This window comes from Pangasianodon hypophthalmus, chromosome 18, assembly GCF_027358585.1.
Source record: "Pangasianodon hypophthalmus isolate fPanHyp1 chromosome 18, fPanHyp1.pri, whole genome shotgun sequence".
Taxonomy (NCBI): domain Eukaryota; kingdom Metazoa; phylum Chordata; class Actinopteri; order Siluriformes; family Pangasiidae; genus Pangasianodon; species Pangasianodon hypophthalmus.
Window position 1 is genome coordinate 10,447,310 of NC_069727.1, and position 25,673 is coordinate 10,472,982.

General features: G+C 39.5%; 3 protein-coding genes across 3 annotated transcripts; all 3 read left to right on the forward strand.

The window, feature by feature from the left end:
• Positions 1-8,157, forward strand: LOC113532293 (zinc finger protein 135-like). Its single transcript, XM_026923614.3, has 2 exons — positions 1-218; positions 2,726-8,157. Exons 1-2 carry the CDS (start codon positions 89-91, stop codon positions 3,823-3,825), a joined length of 1,230 nt encoding a protein of 409 aa, XP_026779415.3. The 5' UTR covers positions 1-88; the 3' UTR covers positions 3,826-8,157.
• A 194-nt stretch (positions 8,158-8,351) lies between these two features.
• si:zfos-932h1.3 (zinc finger protein 189) lies at positions 8,352-16,256 on the forward strand. Its single transcript, XM_034313399.2, has 9 exons — positions 8,352-8,549; positions 8,939-9,141; positions 10,811-10,909; positions 11,110-11,205; positions 11,335-11,445; positions 12,534-12,675; positions 13,226-13,985; positions 14,079-14,107; positions 14,486-16,256. The coding sequence occupies exons 1-9, from the start codon at positions 8,498-8,500 to the stop codon at positions 15,868-15,870; spliced, it is 2,877 nt and encodes a 958-aa protein (XP_034169290.2). The 5' UTR covers positions 8,352-8,497; the 3' UTR covers positions 15,871-16,256.
• A 635-nt stretch (positions 16,257-16,891) lies between these two features.
• On the forward strand, positions 16,892-25,491 carry si:dkey-14k9.3 (C2H2-type zinc finger protein). Its single transcript, XM_034313391.2, has 9 exons — positions 16,892-17,248; positions 19,580-19,779; positions 20,145-20,243; positions 20,367-20,462; positions 21,219-21,329; positions 21,464-21,587; positions 22,393-23,116; positions 23,330-23,385; positions 24,057-25,491. The coding sequence occupies exons 1-9, from the start codon at positions 17,209-17,211 to the stop codon at positions 25,355-25,357; spliced, it is 2,751 nt and encodes a 916-aa protein (XP_034169282.2). The 5' UTR covers positions 16,892-17,208; the 3' UTR covers positions 25,358-25,491.
• The last annotated feature ends 182 nt before the right edge of the window (positions 25,492-25,673 follow it).

Consider the following 25,673-nt stretch of genomic DNA (forward strand, 5'->3'; position numbering starts at 1 on the left):
CTTGTTGTGAGCCTCATGCCAAACCGCTGATAGGGTGTATATGTGCTAGTGGTTTTGCTAGTGGACATCTTGCACAGTTTGAGGCACAATGTTGCGGTCTGCAATGGCTTTCCAGGAGCAGTGCTGTGTAAAAGAGGAGTGTGGAGATGATAATATCACTGAGTGCACCGTTAAAACCGAGGAATATGAAACCAGCATAGATACAATAACAAACGAAGGTAAGTAAAATAATAATCAAAAACAAAACACTAGGGGCTGATAATGAGCTGTTTCAGTTCTCAGTGACCAGCATAAAGCGCTTACTGGATATGACTTAATGGTTTTATTGTTTTAAAGTGTTATTAGACTGGGAGATTGGGATGAAAAGCAAAAGCCAAGGCCCAAATCCTTACACTACTGTAACTACCATAACTACCATAACTCTCAGTGCTTCTCCTTCATCCCTAACTTCAGCTGATACAGTCAGTGTACCAGTCAGTACACCTTCTCTCTACCTGGAGGACTGCCATCAAGTCTAGCTTATTCTTTTGTTTAATATATATATATATATATAGTGTATGTGTGTGTGTGTGTGTGTGTGTGTGTGTATATATATATATATATATATTAAACAAAAGAATAAGCTAGAATTGACAATGAACCTATATATATATGTATGTGTGTGTGTGTGTGTGTGTGTATATATATATATATATATATATATATATATATATATATATATATAATACACATACTATATGTATATATGTACATACTATATGTATATGTGAGTGTGTGTATATGTGTGTATATATACATATATACATGATAATTATAAATACACACACACACACATACATACATATATATATATATATATATATATATATATATATATATATATGCTAATTATTAATACATACATACATGCATGCACACACGTGTGTGTATGTGTGTATGTGTATGTGTGTGTGTGTGTATAATTAGCATGGAGCAACTCTTTCAGTTAATACTTTAGGAATAACCAACAGCCCTTAAATTAACTAGTATATGTTGGTTAAAATGACCCAGATTTCTATATTATATACAGTCAACTCCAGGATTATTGACACCATAGGTAAACATAGGAAAAGAAAATGGGTTATGAAAAATGGTTAACTAGCCAAAAATTTATGAGAGAAATATTCTTATTCAATATACACTGTATAGCCAAAAGTATGTGGACACCCCTCCTGAAGTTTTGCTAATGATAACATATACATATGTATGAGTTCAGGTGTTTCAGCCACACCCATTGCCAACAGGTGCATACCAAGCAATCAAGCACATAGCCATGCCGTCTCCATAGAATGAGTCGTACTGAAGAGCTCAGTGACTTTTAACGTGGCACTGTGAAAAGATACCACCTTTGCCACAAGTCAGTTTGTGAAATTTCTGCCCTGTTAGATCTGCCACGTTCAACTCTTAAGTGCTATTATTGTGAAACGGAAGCGTCTCAGAGCAACAGCAGCAGCCCAGTGTGGCTGCTGAGTGCTGAAGAGTGTAGCATGTAAAACTCTCCTATCCTCTGTTGTATCACTCACTACATAGTTCCAAACTACCTCTAGAAGCAACATCAGTACAAGAGCTGAGGGTCATGAAATGGGTTTCCATGGCTGAGCAGTTACACACAAGCCTAAGATCACTATGTATAGTGCCAAGCGTTGACTGGAGCAGTGTAAAGGGTAGAGTGGTGTAAAGCACTCTGCCACTGGACTCTGGAGCAGTGGAATATGTTCTCTGAAGTGATAAATCACACTTCATTATCTGACAGTCTGATGGATGAATCTGGGATTGGCAAATGCCACGAGATTGCTACTTACTGGAATACATAGTGCCTCAACCCCGTTGATTGAACACCTGTGGGATGAATTGGAATGTTGATTCCAAGCCAGACCTTTTCATCTAATGTCTGTTTTGACCTGAATAGGCACAAATTCTCACAGATACACTCCAAAGTCTTTTAGAAAGCCTTCCCAGAAGAGTGGAGACTGTTATAGCTGTGAGGGGAGGGGGTTGGACAACTCCATATTAATGCCCATGGTTTTGGAATGGTATGTTCAACACGCTCATATAGGAGTGATGGTCAGGTGTCCACATTTAGTCATATATCAGTCATGGATGACCACTTGGAGTTCCTAAACACTCAGGGTAAGGCGAGTTTTAAAAAAATATGTATATATAAATGGGAATAAGCTTCTGTTACATTTTGTTCATAAGAATTTCTAGGGGTGCCAATAATTGTGATGTGTAAGTTTGTTTTTAAAAATATGTTTTGATAAGAGATTTTCTTAGGATAAATTTACTTTAAAGGTTTCTCCTCATATTTCCTGTGTGAAATTTAAGCTAATTAACCATAAATTCATGTTTTCATAATATAATTTGTATCCATCTTTTACAAAGGGTGCCAATAATTCCGGATCTGTATATAAAGTTGATGTGCAGCTGAGGTTTCAGTTGGGTGGGTGATGATTGTGTGTGGCCGTTAAGGATGGTCTCAGGATGTTTTCTCAAATCATAAAAACTCAGACTGATGCTGAATCACATGATTAATGGAATGGACCTCATTCACAAGCAAGAAAGCTCAAAATGTTATTCTTTACTAAAAGACATTTCTTCTTTTCAGCATTATCTACTGCATTAGTTAACACTAACATTTACTAATGTGTTAAACAAGGAATTTTTAATCACACCGCCTCTATTTTAGATATTGCTGTGCAGCTGAAGGAGGAAGATGAAGAGCAAAAGGTGTCAGAGGAAACACCCAAAAACACAGAGTATAATGAAGAAACCACAAATCGAAGCTTTCAGAGGGTCCTTGTTTTAACAGAGGCAAGCAACAAAGACAAAACCACCAACAATAATTTGTACCACTGTCCTCAATGTGAGAAGACTTTTGCTAAGATGCAGTTTTTAAAAACCCACCTAAGAGTACATACGGGAGAGAAGCCTTATGGGTGCTTGCATTGTGGGAGGAGGTTTTCTCATCTAGCTTCGTTAACAGGTCACAGGAGAACACATACGGGAGAGAAGCCATATCAGTGCTTTCAGTGTGGGAAGAGGTTTGCGCTTTCCGGCTCCTTGAAATTGCATGAGAGAATCCATACGGGAGAGAAGCCGTACCAGTGCCTTCAGTGTGGGAAGAGCTTTTCTAGACATGCATTTTTAAAAAAACATCAGCGCATGCATTCTGGAGAGAAGCCCTTCTGTTGCCTTCAGTGTGGGAAAAGATTTTCACATCCGAGCTCCCTAAAAGATCACGAAGGATCACACAACGGAGGGAAGCCTTACAGCTGTTCTGAATGTGGAAGGCAGTTTTCTCACCCGAGTTCACTAAAAGTTCATGAGAGGATACATAGTGGCGAGAAGCCTTACCACTGCACTCAATGCGGGAAGAATTTTTCCCATCTTACATCGCTGAAAATTCACGTTCGAATACATACTGGAGAGAGGCCATACCAGTGCTCTCAGTGTGGAAAGGGTTTCTCTCATGCAGGCTTATTGAAGGGTCATGAGAGGATACACACTGGGGAGAAGCCGTACCATTGCACACAGTGTGGGAAGAGTTTTACTCAGTCAAGTGCGTTAAAAGTTCACCAGAGGATACATACCGGAGAGAAGCCTTACCGGTGTTCAGAATGCGACAAATGCTTTTCTCATCCAGGGTCTTTAAAGATTCACCAAAGAAAGCACACTGGAGAGAAGCCTTATCAGTGTGAGCAGTGCGGCAAAAGCTTTTACAGATCATGGTACTTAAAAGTACACCAGAGAATACATACTGAGGAGAAGGAAGTTACTCCTAGCTGAATTTTTTTGCATGGTTTGCATTAGAGACATCTATTTATTATCTCCCTGACTGCTGTGAAGAGAGTTTTAATCATTTTGAAGCTGGGTTGGGTGATGTAATCAGATATTGACGATGTCTAACATGTGATCGATGTTAAGTGAGCATCATTTCTGCACCGCTGTATGTATGCGGTGTACCAGATTCAAGTCTGAAAGTCTACACATGATTCAAAGCTGTCTTATTGAGCTACAGCGCCAGAATTCCGACTCATTTAGCACTTAAATGCAGCATAAACAATGGGCAATTAAAATACACCCGTGAGATTTGGAAATATGTGCAGAAATATACTGTGCCTTCAGAAAGTATTCACCCTCAATGATCACTTCTCTTTTGCTGTATTGCAACATCAAATTTTAAGTATTTTGCAATAGGATATTTTTCTGCTCATTTTGAGGGGCGTCTCTGCAGAAATGTAGTATTTGAAATGAAATGAAACTTGAATGAGTTGTTTAACTGTCCTCAGAATTATTTCAAAAATAAAAAGTCTAAAACCTGCTCAAGTAATAAAGCAAAAATTATCATTAGGGGGTGAATACTTTCTGGAGGCACTGTATCTGCAGAACCCTTGCTGTTTGAATGCAGAATTGCAATTCAAAAAAAAAAAAAGTAAAAGACGCATGAGTACGAGCATGAATAGGTGTACACATTGTCTAGGATTTTCTATAATTCTATAATAACTTCCCTTGCCGTTCATCATAACCTCTCCCTGGCTGAAGCAAAAGAAACACTCATCATGGTGTTATTTGTCCTCTGGAAAAATGTACTCTGAGTAACATTAGTGCTTGATCTAATGTATGACTAAAAATAATCTGTTGTAATTGGATATCCTGATTTTTTAAAAAGATATTGTTCATTATTTTTAGATATCACCCAACCCTGTATTTTGAAACGTTTTGTGTAAATCTTGTGTACATGTACTATTTTTGTGTAAATGTTTCATCTTTGTGTTTACTACTAACTGCAAAATAATGAGTTCTGTTAAAGCCTTATGACTGGTGTAAAAAAAAAGATATGTCTACTGTATATTTTAAGTGAACAGATTTTTCTGCATTAGGATGGCAGTGTATTAAATTATTTGTAAGCGGTCACTTATCAGTATAGAGTTTACATTTATCAGTATGGACAGTTTACATTTTTGGAAAGAAATACAGTGTATTAATTTCCAAATAGTTGCCTTGGAAAGAAAAAACTGTAGATTTCTTTATTTGTGGAAAACATATTGCTAGACTGGACTGCATATATTTACTGTCGTCACATCCTAACACCTAATTAAAGTGATGTTTTTACATGCTATTTATACAAGTCACAAAGCTGAGACTAAAATGATTTTAGCTGTTAGAGATATAAGGTATTTTCGGCTTAGAGTACATAAAACTATCATTGCATCACGCTTAAGGTATACATATTTATGTAATTTTTTTATTTTATGTTTACTGTTATAATGTTATCTTTCTCCTATAAATCACAATTCAAACCCCATCTTTTTTTTTTTTTTTTATGAAATATGTTGTAATATTGAAAATCCCTTGAGGGCTGTTGAATTTAATAATAATAATTATTATTATTATGTTAAGCTGATCTGCTGAGTGGATGGCATTAGTTTGTTAAGGGTACTAGTGTACTTGTGCTTCATTTGAATTGATATCTGGTTGGATATGATGATATAACATAAAGCAGTTCTACTTGGAACACTTTATTGGGAAACACTCAATTGAAAAGAATAAGCATGCAAAATGGAGTCTTTTTAACAGCAAGAGCAAAACATCATACCTTACTTACACACACACACACGTACACACTTTACAGGTTTACAATACCAGTGGCTAAAGATATGTTCTGGGTTAAAACAGATTAGGGGAAAACGTGATGTTTCACAGCCTTGGCATAGTCACTGTAAAGATCACTAATGAGCTTTAACCTAAATAACTAATGAGCGAGAGCAAAGCAGACCAGTGATTTTAAAATGGCACTGGGAGCTTTAAAGACAAACCTTACTTTGGGTCCTGTAGTGGACTGGGAACCGGTTTAAAATGTCTGATGTGGCCCCTCTTCAGTCAGCACAGTAGTTATGACATTTTGTAAGCAAGTTGTAAGCAAGGCAGAGATAAGTACAGAAAAGGTTGAAATGGAATGAAGGAATGTATGATTTTCAGCCAAAAAAAGAGTACAGGGACTTTATGGTAACCAGGGACCCCATTAACTGTAAAGTAAATTTCACTGACCCTCTCAGGACAGATTTATTTTATGAACATAATTTGTTCAAATATTAGGCTCATTATTTAAATATGTATGTATCTAAATATAATATTCTGGCTATTTACTGGAGCCATAGAGAGTTCATACCTGAATTTCAACTGTGCTAATAACCCAGTAATAGATATAATAATTTTCATAATTGTGTGTTATGATTTCCACTACTATATCAAAGTTTTAAAAAATATTCCCCTTGGTTATGTTTCATGGATCAGTTTATAATTGCCATTGTAGTTACCGTCACTATGGTTCTCAAGTGAGGCAGGCTATGAACTAAACAAACACATAAAATCTATATCTAACAATCTAAAGGGTTTAAGACTTTAAGACTTTCTATGTAAAACCTGTCTTCCCTTTTACAAAGTTTTAAAGTGTAACCAATTTAGAAAGCTGGAACCCTTAACCATCCAAAGAGCACTTGTAGCACTAAGCTGCAAATGAAGCCAAAATAATGGAACAGTAGACAAAAGATCATGATGTAGAGCTGCTTCAGGAGCAAGGAACAAGGAGGAATTTATATGTAACTGCTGCCTCTCAGCGCACAACAAAGAACACCCTGAGTTCTTTCTTTTCCTTCATCCTTTTATATATCATATGTTGATGCTTTAATCTACACATTCAATGTTGTATATAGTCTAATTACCTCTACACCGTGATGTGATGAGATGACAAGCCAAGGAATATACCTTCTGTTTTATAACAGAATTTGTATTTATTTATATTTTATTTAGCAATCACATAGCGGCAGAGACGATTACTGATTAATAGTTGTAATCAACTAACAAAATTAGTCACAACGTCAATCAGGCGTACATCTTAAAACTATTGAAAGATGCCAATAATTTTGGATTTCATTCCTACAAAACCTTTAGGCTGTGCAGACGAGGTTGTGAAGTCAATCTTAGAGCAGGAGTTACCCTTTTTATTCATGCTTTAATAACTGCACTCATGTTTATACACCAAACACACCTAGGTTCTGTTTTTTGGATGTAACCATTATAATAGACTGCACTCCTCCAAGCAGAGAGCAGATTATATGTATCAAATTCCATGTTGAAATATAATATTACTACAATTAAAAATGTTTTATTCCCCTTGCTCTCACTAATCATTGTGTTGCTGAAAAAAAAGTAATGTAAATGAAAATGTCTTTTGGACACTATATTTAATGGTTAAATACATGCATGGGAACATGGGGTCGGTTGTCTTCAGTCTGGAGGTCATATCTCTTAAATTAAACATATAATAAACAAACTTGTACATAATCAAAGCCCAGAGTGTCCTGCACAAAATGAATGGAAAATTGTAACATCGTTTTGTTAGGATGAAAAGATATTCAGGGTGCAGATGGTATCATTGCCTTCTCACAGCTCCGGCGTGCCCTGTGCTTGGGTTACTGTCTGTGCTGAGTTTCTGTGCATGTTTTCCTCATGTCTGTGTGGGTTTCCTTTGGCTTCTCCAGTTTTCTCCCACCTCCTTAAAACATGCCAGTAAGCAGACTAGCTAAGTTAAATTTCCTCTAGATGTGAAAGTGTGTATGTAGTGCTCTGTGAAGGACTGGAGTCCCATCCAGGATGTATTCACGCCTCACTCCAAGTGTTCCTGGGATATGCTACGGATCCACCATGACCCTAATCTGGATAAAGCAGTTAGTGAATGTGCTCTATCCTGAAAGTCCTGGGCGAGTGTGTGAGATGATATTCAGCGTGAGTTTGAAACAACCAACCTCAACATCACCATTTTTATACCTTAATAAATACCTTAATAAACCTAGATAAACCTATATCTAGAGGATACCTAGTCTTAGTAAAAGAATATTTTGCTTGAATATAAAATTAAAAAGAATTAACTAAATTCAAATCAATTTACCAAATTAGTTTTAATAGCTACAAAGGCATTTTATACAGTTGTGTACTTCCAACATTGTGCAACAGTTTGGGGAAGAACCACATATGGATCTGATGGTCAGGTGTCCACAAACCTTTGGCTATATAGTGTATAATAAATATAAATGAGTAATTTGACATTTAAATGTCGTTGCTTTTGCGAGACTTTTAATTTGACATCCAATTTCGTCAAGTTGCTTTTACTTGCTTTCCTTATTGGTAGCTTATTGGTAGCGTAACTGATAAACGTGCTTGTGTGCGCATTCCTGTGCATTATATACAATATGAAATAAGGCTTTTGCAGTGTATGTAGTGCGCTATATATATATATTTATATATGAGGGAGGTATTTGGGATTCAGCCATGTTTACCCGCTGATATCGTGCTCTTGTTTTGAAATATTCAGACCGGAAGTTTTTTCCTCACACTGCGCTAAGAGAGTAAACCGTGTTAGTAGGCTAATGTGAAGATATTATAACTTAAGCTAACGTTCATGGCTGAGTTTGCAATGGATAAACAACAGTTACCAAAACCGGAAGACCAAGGTATGTAAATAAATCTATATAAGGGTGTGGTTTATGGCTTGTTTTGCTCATTAATGATGCTAACTGGAAGTGGTGTGACCCTGATCAGTGCTGTAATGTAGTAATTAGCCAGCTGGCTTGTTTACTGAATCCAAAGCAATTGACTACAGTATTGCAGGCAGATATTTTAGTTTAGGATCAAAGATCATTTTCTTAGCTGATTAGGATAAATCAACTGTAACTGTAATTTTAGTACTGTAAAGTCATTTCATTGTGTTTGCTGTGTAATAATTTATGTAAACACAACAGAAAGGGGAAATGAATTGCCAAAGTATTTTAACGTGCTTTCTGTAATGAACTTTATATATTTATATATAACATGCAGTGTGTTTATTGTGTTTCCTGCACAGGCTTCAGACTTCCTCTGTCCTCTGTGCGCCTGTTGGTTCCTCCTCTGCGCCTGATGTCTGCCTTTATGTGGCAGGTGCTGCAGCAGAAAAACGTAGTGCATTATGGGAAATTGGAGGAGTTTGTCTCTATGGTTACAGAGACAGTGCCACACCTCCTGAGTTACAGACAAAGAGTTCAGCTCATCCTGGGACTAAGGGCACGGGTGAGTGTGAACAGCCAGAATCACCATCTTGACATGTTGGGTGCATGTGCAAATCCTCACACACAGGAAATGTCAGAAGCAATGCGTGATGAATTTACAGGAATCACTGGTGCATTTAGAGTTGACCGCGTAAGTTTGAAAAGAACTAAAGGAAAGAAGTCGTCACTTTGTCGTCACTTTGTCGTCACTTTGTCGTCACTTTGTCGTCACTTCTGTGTCTCTTCATCGTCACTTCGTTGTCTCTTTGTCGTCTCTTTGTCGTCACTTCGTCGTCTCTTTGTCGTTACTTTGTCGTCACTCTGTCGTCTCTTTGTCGTCTCTTCATTGTCTCTGTCGCTGATCTGTAGAAGGCAGTGTATAAGAGCTGACTGTTAGAACAAGCTTGTCGGCCATCCGAGTGGTGTAATGGTATGATAGCGGTTGGCACTTGATTGGTAGTTGTTCTCACAGCTATCTGTGCCAAGGAGTCCAGAGCTACATTCTACCAGAATCGATTCCCCAAATATCAAGTAAATTAATTTCTCTATCCTTTCACTGAGTACAGCAGTGGTTCTCAAAGTGGGGTCCATGAAGCACAGCCAGCAGGTCAATGACTTTTTCCAATTTTGCTACAGTTTTCGAAACCCACATTATCAAAATTATCGTATTTAGGAGTCCAAGCCGCAAAGTCAATTTAGACCTAATGTGTTCTGGCAATAGAAAGTTGAGGAATAAAAAAGGATCCAAAAATATGATTTGAAAAAATGTAAATAATGTTCATTAAATAAATCCATATGAGAGGGTCTGTGGAATTTATTTTACAGTTAAAGGGGTCCCTGGCTAAAAAAGTTTCGAGAGCCACTGGAGTATAGTCTTTGCTGTTGTCCTCTGTTGTTGTTTCACCACATTGCTGACACTGAATGCAGGCGATGGCAGTGATATGCGCATGTGTGTTAGAGGGAAAAAAAAACATGAATATCAAGTCTGACTTCATTAATGTCACATGGCCACTTATCTGATATGTATCATATCTAGGACCATATACGAAAGTGGCTACATGGTCCTGAAAATGTGTCATTTCAACCTGGTAATGTGAACATAACACAAGACAGCAAAATTGGCGATGCCGTCTTGGTACGAGGGTTGGATCACTTCCCTGTCAATCAGAGTGACACTAACCAATCGTGGCTCTCTATGAGCTCATGTATGCAGAAGAAGGTAGAGCTTTCCTCAGAATGTGTTCAGGTGCCCTATGACACAGCAGATTGAAAGGATGAGGTGGCTGGCTTCATATGTCTCGAACGAAGCATGTTATCATCCACCCTCCCTCGTTGGCAGTTGTTGTGTGATAGGGGGAGCTAGCTCGTGGGAGGGAATTGGCAAATGACCAAATTGGGGAGAAAACGGGGTTTAAAAAAAAAAAAAAACCACAACAAAAAACAAAAACTTCTTTCCCCCAGAAAATTCGACAAGAAATATGTCAAGAAAAATGGACAAAAATGGCCAAGCAATCTGGAAGAGTTAGGAATGATAAGAATTTTTTTACAGGCAGGTATAAAGCTCAAAAAGTAGATATAGAAATTGTTAGAGAATATTGTACTGAGAATATTGTTTTGAATTTATTCATTGTACTTATGTGAAAAAAAAAACTTCAGAAATTGATGCCTGCTGTAAATGATTTCTGTTTAAGATGATCTTAGAGATGTTACGCAATCCGGACGACGTGAAACTTGTCCAGATCCACTTGGACAGAATGAGACTTCCTGATATTCCAGCTGGATGCCCAGTAGTGAGTAAAGTTCTGCTGCTCATGCTTATTATGAGCCGTGTTTCACAGACACGGATGAAGCCACGTCTTTGGCTTTGTGTCCATTCACCATTCAGAATGACTTTATGCTTAGGCTTAATCCAGGTCTCGGAAACTGACCAAAACTGTGCGAATACAAAAAGATGTTATGCCTTTCTCCTGATCTTATGTAATCTTTTCAGGTTGTAGATTCAGATTTGGAGCTCTGTGTGTCTAACTTTAAGGCACTTATCCTTGCACTGTTGAAGGATCCTGCAGAAAAAGCCTATTTCTTTCAGGTGACTAAACTAATTTCCATTTAGTTTTCTTTATCATGCCTATACTGAGTCTGATTGACAGCTGAATGCTAATCAGTTTGTCATGATATTTTTCGTTTTTTGCTTCCCTTTCTTGATTTTCTGGTGAAGGAGGTGTTTCCTGTGGAATATGGCCCACGGTACGACACGGCATTGAAGGAACTGATGTGGGAACTGCTGTCCTGTCTGGAGAGGCTTTTTCCTGTTCCAGACTTTAAAAAGGTGCAATCCGTGTGCTGTGTTCATTTTAAAGAATTTAAACTCTAGACAAATCACGTTATAACATTTTGAACCGTGTCACAGCCTTGTTAGGAAGCATGCTAGCTCAGTTAACATCCACACTCAACATGATTACATGATTAGGTGCTTTAAGCAGGGTGTAAGTCTAATTATCATTAGTTTTGTCAGCATTACTTTTAAAATGATAAAATTTTGTATTTATAAAAGACTTTTTTCTAGATATTCCATCTAGTACTTCTAGTACTGCACATTTTGAAAAACCTCATGCAGTATCTTACACATGTCTTCATTACGTAAGGAATAAAACACAGTGGGGCATGCTGTTTTATAGGAAAATAATCAATGACGAGATGTATGGTGTGATGTCATTACCACCCCAAAGTTTATTATTTTCCCATAACAGCGTACTCCAAAGTATTGTATTCCTCTTATACTACAGCACTTTTCCAATGGTTAAAATTTCTTAGTAAAAGAACAAAATATTATACTTTTATCATTTTATAGTTACATTTAATGTTTTGAAATGTCCATGAAACAAGTTCGATCCTGTCATCATTTATATTTTGACAGTTATAAACAGTTGTCCCCCTTCCTTTTTTGCTCTTTCTGTTGAAGTTAATAAGAATGCAGCTCATCATGTTACTGAGACACACAAAGCCCTTTATCCTGAAGGCTGAGTTTTACCTCTGCCTGTTACAAAGCGCTGCCACTAGAGTGTCCTTCTAAAGACACTAAATATCTTCTAACGGAAAACTTCACCTTATTAATAATTATAAATTTTTTGTTATTTTTAATAATTATTCTTATGCTTAAATTATGTGTCTGCCATACAGGTAACTGTGAATTACCTTTTACTATAGAAACGATAACTTGAAGCCAGCACTACTATCTGAGCCATGCTCTTATAGAAACTTAATCAGCACATTCTGACCAATCAGATTTGAGAATTCAACAATGATTTGCTATAATCTTTTAGTTAAAAATGTTCTTTGTTCATGCCAGAATATTATCAGTAGAACATAACTATTGAATACCATTAAATGAACTGAATGAAACTCAATGTGTTACAGACTTTATCTTGGCTCGCTCCTGCCCCTGTTGGTTTGGATGAATGCATGCAGTCTGAACCAAAACATCTGAAAGCACTGTTTCAGCAACACAAAGTCATCGGCAACGTGGACCATCAAAACTGGGCCACAGGTTCCACATCAGGTAAAGTGTATCTTAGACTAAATCTCCCATATTAACATAGACCCTCATCAAGAATCTCTGTGCTGTGGTTTATTGTACACAACACTCAAGTGTCATCACACATGGAATATAAATGTTTAATCTTACATTTAGGATTTATTTCTGAACCTACTCTGAAGTTAGAAATAACATGTATAATTAGAGATATATTTAACTGTCTTTTAAACCTAGTCTGTATCCATTGCATCTGTATTTTATGGTGATTATCATGGGCAATAAGTTTAATATGCTTCCCTGTACTGAATAAAGAATGAGAAATCAGTGTACTTGAAGGTTGCTGATATTACAAGAGCTATTGTTGAGACTGTCAACAGCTACTCAAACAAATTTCAGTTCAGGAAAGCACATATGCTACAGATTGAGTTCAAGTTGAAAAAATTAATGGAATATTCCTTTTAACAATTAACATATACCAAAAATATACATGTGATTGGATATGACTGATCAGGGGTCCACATACCTTTTGGCCATATAATGTATTTACTATTATTCTTTTTACTTGAACCTGCAGGCACTCTTCCTGCTACTTCAGGGGACTGTATAATTTCCTCGCTTTCCGTCCCTCCATCGACACACATGGCGGTCACCACCGAATCCATGGTCTACCACATCCAGCCGACCACTGTGACCATCCTGAGCCAGAGTGCCCTTGGCCAGTTGGGCTCTGAGGCCATCATTGTGACTGATTACACTGAGGTCGAGTTGGGTAGTAATGAAGTGGCTGAAGAGTCAGTGGACAGGTGCGTAGAGGTGCACGCCGGAAGCAGCTCGGTGGTGGCGGTTCTCAGCAACGAAACTGCTGTAGAAGAAGAGGAGATGATTACTGTGAACCAACACGTCGAACTTCCCAAAGACCCAGAGAGCAACAGGAACAGTGAGGAGGAGAGAAATCTTTGTGAGAAATCTACACAATGTGATATCAGAGACGGAGGTAGATTAGCATCCTTCACTGATCTCAGGACCACGGGTAATGATAGCTCAGTGTCCACAAAAGCTGAAGAAATTGCATCTGATGGAGAAAGACAAAATAAAGATCTTAAGGAGAGAAAGAAAGATGAAACACAGACTTCTGTTTGTCAGAAGGATGACCAAGAACCTAATACTACTCTTAATAAAGATAAGAGCTTGCCTTTAGTAAGCAAGGACCAAGCAATACCAGAGCGAAGGGGACGTGGAAGACCGAGGAAGAAAGCAGTAGCACCAAAGGTGCTTCAGAACGGAAGACGAGGGAGACAACTCAAAGCGGAAAAAGCCACAGAGAAAAGACTTGTGTAAATAGTCCTTCTTTCAACAGTGGTTTTTGTCTTATAAACTGTTTTATTAATTAATTGTCTTACTGTCTAACTTTTATGTGTTTTTGACAGGAAAAATGAAGACATTGGAGAAAAAACAGGTACATCCCAAAATATATAACAACCTATAACTCTTATGTGAGCAAAAGAGTCAGCAGTAGCTATAATTATTAATTAGTTAATATTCTACATCTAATCAGTGTGCTATGTATGCACTGTGCATCCCTCTGGGACAAAAAAATGAAAAAGACATAGAATTTGGTTTCCTTTTTTGCCCATTTATATATCATGGGTGATGCAAACTTTTGCTATTTACAAGTAATTAAATATTACACTACATATTTATATCCAGTCTATATAATATTTTGGGGAAAATATAACACAATATACAAGTTAAAATATTGATTGAACGTTTTTAACATAAGAAAATATGTTATGTGGATTGTACCTTATCAACATAGTATGTATTCTTCTTTTAGATGGAAAGACTAAGACAGTCGAGACTGGACACAATGGTATGGACACTACAGTCCCATCTTGTGATCTAAGCCCACCAAGACCTCATAAAGCTGACACACCAGAAAATCCTCGTGCCCGTTACGTGTGCGACACGTGCGGCCGCAAGTTCACCCGCACATCCGATGTCCGACGCCACCAGTTGACTCACACAGGTGAGCGTCCGTTCCGTTGTGCTCACTGTGAGAAGACGTTCCAGCACGCATGGGACCTGACTAAGCACTGCCGCAAGTTTCACGGCGAAGCCACGTTCTCTTGCCGCCTCTGTCCGAGCCAGTTCATCAATTTTCGGGCCTTGACTGCCCACCACAAGAAGAGCCATGCCAGTGAGTTGCCCCACTACTGCTCCATCTGTGGCCAGACCAGTCCCAGTGCGGCTGCTCTGGTGCAGCATCGGAAAACGCACAGTGCCACTCAACAGTACCTCTGTGAACAATGTGGTGAAGGCTTTGACACCTTATTGCAGCGCTCAGTCCACAGACAGAGCCACCGCATGCACCGCAAGTTTAAATGTCCTCAGTGTGACAAGACATACTCGCGACAGGCCGATGTCAAGCGTCATCTGCTGAGTCATACGGGTGAGCGACCCCATCAGTGCAACCTGTGTGGAAAGAGTTTTGCGCTCCGTGCTGGCCTCCAGAAACACCAGCTCACTCACACAGGTGAGAGGCCCTTCCCTTGCCCTCACTGTCCCAAGGCATTCAACCTGCTCTCCATTATGCGTCGACACGAGCGCATGCACACGGGAGAGCGCCCGTTCCTGTGCTCGCAGTGTGGCAAGCGCTTCTTGTCGCTCGGAGAACTCCTCAAGCACGACAAGTCGCACACGGACGCCAGGCCACACTTGTGCAGTCAGTGCCAAAAGAGCTTCAAATCCAAGCGGGCTTTGCGGGAGCACGTTCTCAGCCACAGTGGTACGCGCCCATATGCCTGCAACTACTGTGACAAGAAATTCTCTAAGCCTTTCGCCTTGAACCGGCACCATTTGATGCACACAGGTGAGAGACCCTTCGCATGCTCGCACTGCGAGAAAACCTTCCTGACATCAGCAGAGTTGGCCTTGCACAAGCGCGTACACACTGGAGAGCGGCCCTACATCTGCCCAGAGTGCCCGTGGAAGTTTCGGAGCTCCTCAGAGTTGGCGCGTCACAGGCGCACGCACGGCCAGCAGAGAGCGTACCCCTGCAGCTGCTGTCACAAAATATACACTAGCACATCCAAACTGAAAAACCATATGCGAATGCACACAGGGGAGGACCACACAAAGTGCCCTGAAGACATTAGCCATACAGTGGAAGTACAAGAGTCCACACTGACAGAAGGTGATGTGGCTGACACCCTCTCATGATAGACTTGGAAATGTGATTTTGGACACATTTATATTCTCAGTGAACATTGAATAGACTGAGACTTGAATTTGTTTCTGCAATGACGTGTAATGGATTCACTATATAATGTATATTAAACTAAATATTCTATACATAGGCAGAGTCTAATCCAGTTTTTCCTGAAGTAAGACCGTCCACGTTTGGTCTATTCTAGCTCTTAACAGTCCTGATCAGTACCTAACCAGTTGGGTGTGTGAGAATTTGCATTGGAACAACCAGTGATGTTTTCTTCATCTGTAATTTGCTATATTCTGAAGCACAGAATATGCAAAGGTGTATTCTTTACTTATTTTCATAATTTCTTTTGCTTTGGCTGCACAGTTCTAAATAAAGATGATAAGGGTCATTAAGTAGTGTAGTGCTGGTTTATATAAATTACTTTTTTCCTGCATTATAGCAACATGGATTGTCAAAAAAAATCTTTTTCAGTGATTTGGTAGATGGTTGATTCAAACACAGATTGATTAGAGAAGTGCTTTGATGCTTTGTAGTCTCCAGCATCAGGGTGCCTTCAGGTAGGTCTGTTTTTGGCTTTGCAGGCAAGAATCCTGAGTGTTTTAAATCTGATTCAGGCAGATACATGAAGCCGAGTGGAGGAAAGGCAGTAATGAAGTGATGAAGTGATAACTTGATGAAGTGGTAAGTGATAACGGACTGAACAAGCACCGGAGTGATGATAGACACTGAGTGATGACCTCAAGGGAAATAAAGAGAAGTTTGAGTTGATAAACATTTTGGGGAGTAAATCAGGGGATAAAAACTTTCAGTTTTTAATGCGATATTTAAAGGACACGTGATTATATAACAATATAATGATTTCAGGGGTAGACTATGATCCTGACCCACACTCCTAATCAGTAGGTGGCGGTAATGCACCTAAAAGTTGTATGCCGTCCGCCATTAAAACATCAAGAAAGAAGAAGATAGATAGATAGATAGATAGATGGATGGATGGATGGATGGATGGATAAATGGATAAGATGCTGCAGTGTGGTCATCCTGACGCATGGTGGCGCTGTGAGAAAACCTGAGGAAAGTTTCTACTGAAACATCCGGGGTTGTGCTTGGGCTGTTCAACGGCTCCGTGAATTTCTGGTGTTTTTAATGAAATGAAATGACATGGAATGAAGACTGTTAAAGCTGTCCTCAACTCAGTGCTGTAATTATAAACAACGAAATTACTCTTCGTGCCATGTTTAAGCGCTGGAGCCGTGTGAAGAAGTTTGTACACTTCTGAAGTAAAGCTACACGTTTATCTGGAGAATAATAATTCACCTAGCCGCTGTAGCCTAGCTGGAATGATGGAAGTCGGAGTCTCAAGGCAGCAGGACACTAAGGGTAACTAACTGCTGTTAGACAACAGCAAGGAAATTTCTTTCTTAAAAAAAAAAAAAAAAAAAAAAAATTCGTTGTCTAATAGTTTGAGAAATTAGTTGTTTTTAAGCAGTTAGCTAAGAAGCTAACGACGGCTGTTTGGTCGAGGGTGAAGTCAGTTCTGAGGAAACTTTACTCATTGTACTGGCTGCTCCCAAATCAACTCAAGTCAGGGTTTGTTTACTTATTTACTACTTCTGCTTACTATTTAACAAGGTACTGCTCAGTTTTGGACGCGTCCATTAAGTCTAAAATGTAGGTGAACGCTGAAGTGAATCTGAACATAAAATGTGACATTAGATAATAGAGAGAAATAAAAAACAGAATTTAGGCTACACTGTGACTAAAATTAAAAAAAGATGCAGGAATGTTTTGTCATTGGTTTTAAACTAATGTTTCATGTATGTTCAGATCATTTCAGGGGCTACCTGATGTGAGGAGTGCACCGATCCAATAAACTACTGATATCAGAGCTCAGAGTCTCAGTCAGTACCTGATTACTGACACTTACACACTAACCAAGCTGAGTCTGTGCAAGCTTGTGCTGTGAAGTGATAGGAAACATCTACGACAGCATTTTAGGGCCACAGTTTAATAAAAATACAAGATTTCGAAAATCAAGCTGTGTCTCGAGATTAAAGATGTCATTTTTATGAGGAAAAAATCATAATATATGAGATATTTAGAGAAAAAAAATAGTTCAGGAATAAAGTCAGAATATTAGGAGAAAAAAGTCACAATATTTCGAGAAAACAGTTATAATTTTTTGAGAAAAAAGCCACAGTGTTTTGAGAATAAAGGTGTAATATTTTGAGAATAAAGTTATAATACTATGACAGAATGGTGCGTATCAGCGCAAAGAAAATAAAGAAACATATTACTTTACAAATATTGATATATTTAATATAATAGCACATTAGCACCAGATAATTATTAGCATTAGAACTTTGAAACGACGGTACAAGAAATTACATTTATTTAAAAGAAAGAACCACACAAGCTCTCTCTTGTGGAAGGTTATCGATGGTCACATCTGCAGTATAACAGCTGGAACTCACACTGAGTACAGCAATCGATCCTCCAATGCATTATCTACACACCCACTATGAATGGCACATGAATGGTAACCATCGATAGCCTTGAAGGTGACCACTGCCTGCGATTTCTCCTTCAACAAAAGAAACGATTTCACCAAATCCTCATCGTCTCTTATTTTAACACACGTACCATTTTGTCGTAGTATTATTGCTTTCTTTTCCTTGACATATTACAACGAATATTCTCGAAATCTTCCAAACACCAGAGATAGTGATGGCTGCACGTTGTAAGACAAGTTGTCTCCTCTGTTCATGTGCCAATTCTGTGTCATGTCAGTCAACATGACAAATAAAATAAATAAAAAAAATACATCATCAGTGAATCTGATCATAAACTGTGTTAAGTCTGATCCAGCATTTCAGACCAGCTTCAGATACTGATCAGCCTTAGGTTGGTAGATACCTAATACACATGGGAACCACGTGTGATTTACCAGGAAATGTTTTTATACAGTTCTTGCCATCTTAACAGACAAGAGGTTTCACATGTGTACAACCTTTTGCTTCTGTATGAGGTTAGGATTAGGTTAGAAAGCTGCTGCTTTCTTTTTTTTGGGTGCCATTTCATATGGACAACACCCAGACTAGCATTTTGAGTGCTTTAGCTGTAGGTTTGGGTTGTTCATAGTTATGACATGGACACTGAAGAGACTTGCCAGTGTGCCTGCAATTAGATATTAGAGCTGGGATTAGTATTAGTTATCTTTGAGCTCTGATATACTGTATATTTTTCATGTTTTATCCATTATATTTAATTCAGTTTTATTTTTAACAATGGACATTGTCACAAATGAGCTTTACAGAAATATATAAATTCCAGATATAAATTTAAAATTTACAAAAAATGTATCCCAAATGAGCAAGCCAGAGGTGACGCCGGCAAGGAAATACTCCTTGAGTTGATATGAGGAAGAAATCTTGCCTATCCTCATCTGGGTGACGCTGAATAGTGCAATTATATATCATTTCTCCTCTATAACTGTACACTATACAGTCAAAAATTGCTAGTTGGGTAAACAGGAACTTAGGAGCTTATGAGCAGCTTATTACTATGAGCATCAGAATCATTTCTGAATTCATTATAGTTTTAACTTAAAGTCTATTGTGTTGAACTTATCAGCTGTTCCGTGAAAGAGACTTGAGTGCAAAACTGTTCTTAGCAGTATATGATGTGTACTCTTTGGGATCTTTGTTGCAGATCCTCTTCTACTGCCCTCTCTGCGCCTCCTGGTCCCACCTCTGCGACTCATTTCTGCAGTCCTGTGGCGGATTGTGCAGCAGCAGGATGTAATGCAGTACGGGATGCTCGCAGATTTTGTTTCATTGGTTACTGAAGCTGTACCGGAGCTCTTTAGTCCCACGCATGCTGTTGAACTTGTTCTGGGTCTGCGAGCAAAGGTGAAACCATTACTATAAAATCTTCATTGTTGTTGTTTTTTTTTTTTGGTTTTTTTTTTTGGCCATTTAATAGATATTAGAATTTTGCAAACAGATTTGAAGTGCACATTAAATTTTTATTTGAAAGCTGGTCCATTTTTAAGCAGGTGCTGTTTTGAGTGTGTTAATGTTTGACTTTTGGTTTTGTTCCAAATCCAGTGCTTTAAAATACAGGTTTTTTTTAGTCCATTAATCACAGTTTCACTGCCATACAATTTATCTTGCATAACTCTTTGTTTCCAAGGGATGTGTTACTAAAAATCTTTTAAACACATGTATCCAGCAGTTGATTTATTGACAAACTCTCTTCTTTTCTCTTCCACTAGCTAATTTTGGAGCTGTGCTACAGGGATGAAACAGTGGACACACGTTTAGTCCAGCCTCATCTCAACAGCATTCAGCTGGTTCTTCCTCTGGTCAAACATGCAAGTCAACGACTTTAACCTAATAATAGAACATCCACGTTATCATCTACACATTGACTATCAGTTCCCTTGATTCATACATGAGAGTGTGTCAGGTAACCAGGCTTCTGTTTGGTCGTACAGGTGGACAGCACGGAGGTAGAAGAGACAGGAGTTCACTTTGTGGAACTGGTTCAAACACTCATCAAAGACACTGATCAGAGAGAACACTTCTTCCAGGTCAGAAATACCTTCAAGTGCTACATGAGCATTTCTTTAATATTAGAAACAAAAATCAGATGTTTGGGTTCTGGTAGTTTTTAAAGTAAAGCTCTTCAAATAATTTTCCCCTGGTACAGTTATAATGTAATAATGTACACTCATTAGATACTTTATTAGCTGTATTCCTGCACATTCATGCAATTGTACAATCTGTCATTTGTGGCAGCAGAGCAATGCATAAAATCATGCAGACATAGGTCAAGAGCCTCAGTTAATGTTCACATCAAACATCAGAATGAAGAAAAAATGTGATCGCTGTGACTTTGACCGTGGTGTCAGACTATAAGCACCATAACATTACCCCAGTTAAGCTGAATGCAGACTTTTTTAACTCAGTATTTGTTCACATTTGTAACTTGTTGACAGATATTAATTGTAATATTTTCATGTTATGATAAACTTCAAGCTCATTTTTTCCCCACAATCCCCTTCTTTAAAACAGTATATTGAGACTTCAAGGTAGTATATTTTTGATAGTTAAAACTTCACTTACAGAATTTTTAGCTTTAATAATTAAAGATTTACTTTCTTCACTTTCCTCATTTCATCCATTCAGTTTTTTCTTATTTATTACATATGATTAAAAACACATTTTTGTAATCTCAGAAAAAATTGGACTAGAAATGTCACAAGCATATTAGTCCTGGATTTCAACAGCAGTTATGGTGAGACCTTGTGTACAGTATGAGGACTCTCTCTTTCTGCTCTCTGTAGAATGTGTTTCCAGTGGAGTTTGGACCCAGCTATGACTCTGCCCTTCAGACACTGATGTGGGACTTCCTGTCCCGACTGGAGCACTTCCTGCCAGTGCCAGACCTCCTTCAGGTGGGAAATTTTGAGTGGGATTAGGGTCTGCAAATTTTGTTATATTGTAATACTAGAGAAGTCAGTTTGGCCAATTAAGCACTCAATAATTGATAAAGTATCCATAAAATGTCTCTGTACCTTTTTGGTTTCAGACTGTGGCCTGGCTCAGATCTGAGTCTTCTGCTTTAAAAGACTGTGAGGAATCCATCAGCAACCCAGATAGCTTGAGATCACTGCTCCTTCACCATAAGTGCCTTGGACATCTGGACACTTGTGGTCGGTAATCGTAAGCTTAAACCTGGGGTGCCTCAAGGTTCCGGGGGTCAGAATTCAGCACACCTACAGTCATTTCCATGTTCTGACTCTATTAAATTTACTAAACCTGGTAAATAACTTATGGATTAAACCAGGTGTTAATCAGATCTCCAAACTGCAAGATGTGAAAATGTATGTGGCACCTATGACAAGAGGAAAAATACGAATATTTGAAAGAGTGTTTAACAGCTCGCAGCTTAGAATTTTTTTTTCTAAAATGTTAATGATGCTAAAATTCTTTAACAGAGAAGTACTAGTATATGTTAGCAAACTTAGTACCATACACTCACCTACCACTTTATCCACTTTATTAGGAACACCTGTTCGCCTGCTTACTTATGTAATTATCCAATCAGGCTCCAACCAGGTGATGATTTTACAATCTCCAACTGTCCGGGTTCAGTGAGTCTGTGCCCACTGTAGCCTCGGCTTTCTGTTTTTGGCTGACAGAAGTGGAACCCTATGTGGTCTTCTGCTGTTGTAGCCCATCCACCTCAAGATCCCCCCCCCTATATTTGCAGCAAGTAGACAAAATATTGAATAAACAGCAGAAAATTAGGACTATGAAGGTAAACTCTGGAGTCATAACTGTAAATGTATTATTTTTTTTTTTATTCCACAGTATTCCAACTGCTGTTTTTGGCACCCTCCACTTAAAAAAAAAAAAAAACACTCACAAATCATGCATGTACATGTGCCAAACAATACAAAACTCTCAGCTAGTTAAATGAGAACCTGACCAGTTCTTTCTTATTTTCCTCCTCAGCCTCCTCATCGTTGCCGAGAATTGGTGACTGCATTCTGACTGCTCTGTCTGGCAAGAGAACCCGAGTGGCTCATGTGAACTCGGGTGATAGTCTCAATCCTCCTGCTCCCAGTGAGATACCTGTGTGTGTAATGGACGGAACCGATGTTGAGACTGTTGTGGTCACATCCGAATGGACGGAGTTTGAATTACATGCAAACCAGACTGGAGAGGACAATAGTGAGGATGGTGATAATTTACCCCCTGCTGCTGACTGCGATCAGAGGGAGTCACGGTCTAATGGAGACCCTGAGGAAAGAGAAATCCGGACTGAGAAGCACACTGACCCTGAGAATTATTTAGGAGAATCTGCACTGACGCACAGCAAACACGATGATTCTGTAGGTTGCACTGAACACAGGACTGCAGAAGCAGAACAACTGGAACGTAATGCTAAGGAGAGACTGAGTCTGTCCCGTAGCGTCACACCTCCTCTGGAGTCTGCACTCACTGTGCCTGTAAGCGCTGCTGATGGAGCTGCCGTATTCACCATCCCCGCCGGCACCCGCAGATCAGCTCGAAAGCCTAAGAAGACTTGGAAGTTGAAATTGGTTAGCCTCCAGAAGCAGAAAAGAAAACCTGGCGTGATAACCGGACAAAATCGAGAGAGAACACCTCTTGCACCTATGAGAAACTCTGGAACTGTCACAGAGGTAGATGGAGAACATATGACCTCAGATAACAGGTCAGTACATGGATTTTATTAGTGTGAAAGATGTTAGATTTCTGTTTAGTATTTGGGTCTACTTTATATAAATTTTATACCTATTGTAATACTTTACATATTGTATTGTCTTTTACATTATTTTAATCTATTGTGATACTTTACAGTGAATTGTTCATCTAGTATGCAATGGTTTTGGACTAACGAAGTTTGTTTTTCTTGTTTGTTTTAAAGGGATGCTGCTGAGCTGCCTGTTTCTCCTGGTCTTGTCACAAGTGACGGAAATACAGGTTAAGTCTAGTCCCTCTGTTGTTCCGTATTACTATACAAGTAACGTTCAAGTACTTTTATATGCAGTATCATTAACTTGATCACTTGTTTTTTGGGGTAGTGGAGTTTTCTTGCCAGACTGGCAAGTGCATTTTTGCTCATGTAAATTTAAACAGTATGGAGTAGTTAGACCCACCTCGGGACATCCATACACCAGCTGACAGTGTAAACCTTCTTACTTTGCATTTATATCATATTGTAAACAGACTTTTGATGCATCTCTCCCCACCTTTACTCAGGTGTCGGACAACTCTGGCCATGAACTAGAAAGAACCCATCATCAAAAAATGCCTAATTAAATGCTTGTATTTCAGTAAACATTTTTAAACCTTCATTCCAGAGAACCAGGACATTGATGCACTGTCTGTTTCTCTGTCCTTTTTCCGGTCATTTCCGCATGTGTCAGTATGGAATGATTAGGCTATTCAGTTGGTTTAGCATTTGTACAGAACATGCATTTAATGATGGACACTTTGAAGGCAGTCCCTTCTCAGTTTGTATACATGCAGACGTGGAGCAATGTGGAAGAATTTAAGCTAGCCTAGTTTTGTATTTATGTTTATTCATCTTTTCCTTCATTGTGACCACCATACAGAACAATGCTAACACCGTTGTTGAAACTGTTTTGCAGAGCTCTCCTCAAAGACATTCTCCTGCCCTCAGTGCCCATTTACACACATTCAGGAGCGATATGTGAAAAGTCACATGAAAAAGGTCCACCCGGTTTCATCAGCGACTGAGAAAGAGCCCCATGTGTGCCAGGTGTGTGGCAAAGGCTACCGCTACCCAGGCATGCTGAAGGCGCACGAGCGCAGCCACACAGGCGAGCAGCCCTTCCAGTGTACAGCGTCCCACTGTGGCCGCCGCTTCTCCTACATTCAAGCACTGCGGCGCCATCGTTTGGTACACAGTCTCAAAAAAAACCCTCAAACCCCCCCTGGTGAGCCTCTTCAGGAAGCTGAGCTCAAAAAAGGTGAACCTCAGAACGATGAACCCTGGATGTACACCTGCCTCTATTGCAGCGAGAGCTTCAGCTCGCTCAGTGCTCGCCGCGAGCACCACAAGACACATCCCGAGGATGATTTGAAGCGCTGCAACGACTGCGGCAAGAGACTGAGCTGTCAGGCAGCGCTAATCAGGCACAAGCGAGGCCACGTGGGCGAGCGGCCGCACAAATGCCTGCTCTGCAGCTCCAGCTTTGTGTGCGCTACAAGTTTCAAGCGCCACATGCTTGTGCACCAGCCCGAGAGGCCGTACCGCTGCAGCTGCGGTAAGGGCTTCACATACAAAGGCGCCCTACTCTCCCATCAGCGGACTCACACAGCCGAGAGACGCTACAGGTGTTCTCGCTGCAGCAGACGCTTCCTCTACCCCGGAGAGCTGAGAAAGCATGAGAGGACACACTCGGACGAGAAACCGTACCTGTGCCCGCACTGTGGCAAGAGTTTTAAGAGAGAGAGGATCCTCCGTGCACATGTAGCCGGCCACACCGAGGACAAAATCTTCAAATGTTCCTTATGCAACAAAACGTTCGCATATAAAGCGAGCCTGACCAGACACGAGCTCACTCACACAGGCGAGAGGCCATTCCTCTGTTCAGACTGTGGCAAAACCTTCTTTTCATTCGGGGAGCTGCTGAAACACCAGCGCTACCACACAGGGATCAAGCCATTCCAGTGCTCACACTGCGACAAGAGCTTCACGCAGGCCTGCTACCTGCAGCTGCACACCAGGTACCACACAGGAGTGCGACCCTACACGTGCCCCCAGTGCAGCAAAAGCTTCTTCACTTCATGCCGCCTCAAGAGACACATGCAGATCCACACAGACGAGAAGCCATTCGAGTGCACTGAGTGCGGCAAGAGATTCAGGCAGGCGTATGTGCTGAAAGTGCACCGGCGCACTCATTTGGAGAAAGAACTGAGAGTTTAATGGATGAGACTTTGTTTTGACTGTTTTTTTGTAGTTAATAATAATGAAGCTGACTACTTTTTGTTACATTTTCATTGCAAAACTGATGCACTTTCAGTACAAATCAGTAAATAAATTTCCTTTTCGGTCAGCAACAGCAGGTTGAGTTATTGCATGTGGACATGAACTCTCATGTGTTCTGTTAAATTCAGCAGGTTTAGCTGGAAGAAACAGCAGTTCCTCATCTCAATGTTTACAGCTAGCAGAATGCATTAAGGAAGAAAATGCACAGATGACTGCAGATATGCCTTACATACATACATCACACTAGTCGTGT

Bases quoted from the DNA above. Each gene is read 5' to 3' on its own strand.
- si:zfos-932h1.3 (XM_034313399.2), top strand. From the start codon at position 8,498: ATGGCTGAGTTTGCAATGGATAAACAACAGTTACCAAAACCGGAAGAC. The intron at 10,910-11,109 runs GTGAGTAAAGTT...TAATCTTTTCAG, and splicing joins TTCCAGCTGGATGCCCAGTA to GTTGTAGATTCAGATTTGGA. The intron at 13,986-14,078 runs GTAAATAGTCCT...TGTTTTTGACAG, and splicing joins GCCACAGAGAAAAGACTTGT to GAAAAATGAAGACATTGGAG.
- LOC113532293 (XM_026923614.3), top strand. From the start codon at position 89: ATGTTGCGGTCTGCAATGGCTTTCCAGGAGCAGTGCTGTGTAAAAGAG. The intron at 219-2,725 runs GTAAGTAAAATA...CCTCTATTTTAG, and splicing joins AGATACAATAACAAACGAAG to ATATTGCTGTGCAGCTGAAG.
- si:dkey-14k9.3 (XM_034313391.2), top strand. From the start codon at position 17,209: ATGATGGAAGTCGGAGTCTCAAGGCAGCAGGACACTAAGG. The intron at 19,780-20,144 runs GTGAAACCATTA...CTCTTCCACTAG, and splicing joins TTCTGGGTCTGCGAGCAAAG to CTAATTTTGGAGCTGTGCTA. The intron at 21,588-22,392 runs GTCGGTAATCGT...TTTCCTCCTCAG, and splicing joins TGGACATCTGGACACTTGTG to CCTCCTCATCGTTGCCGAGA.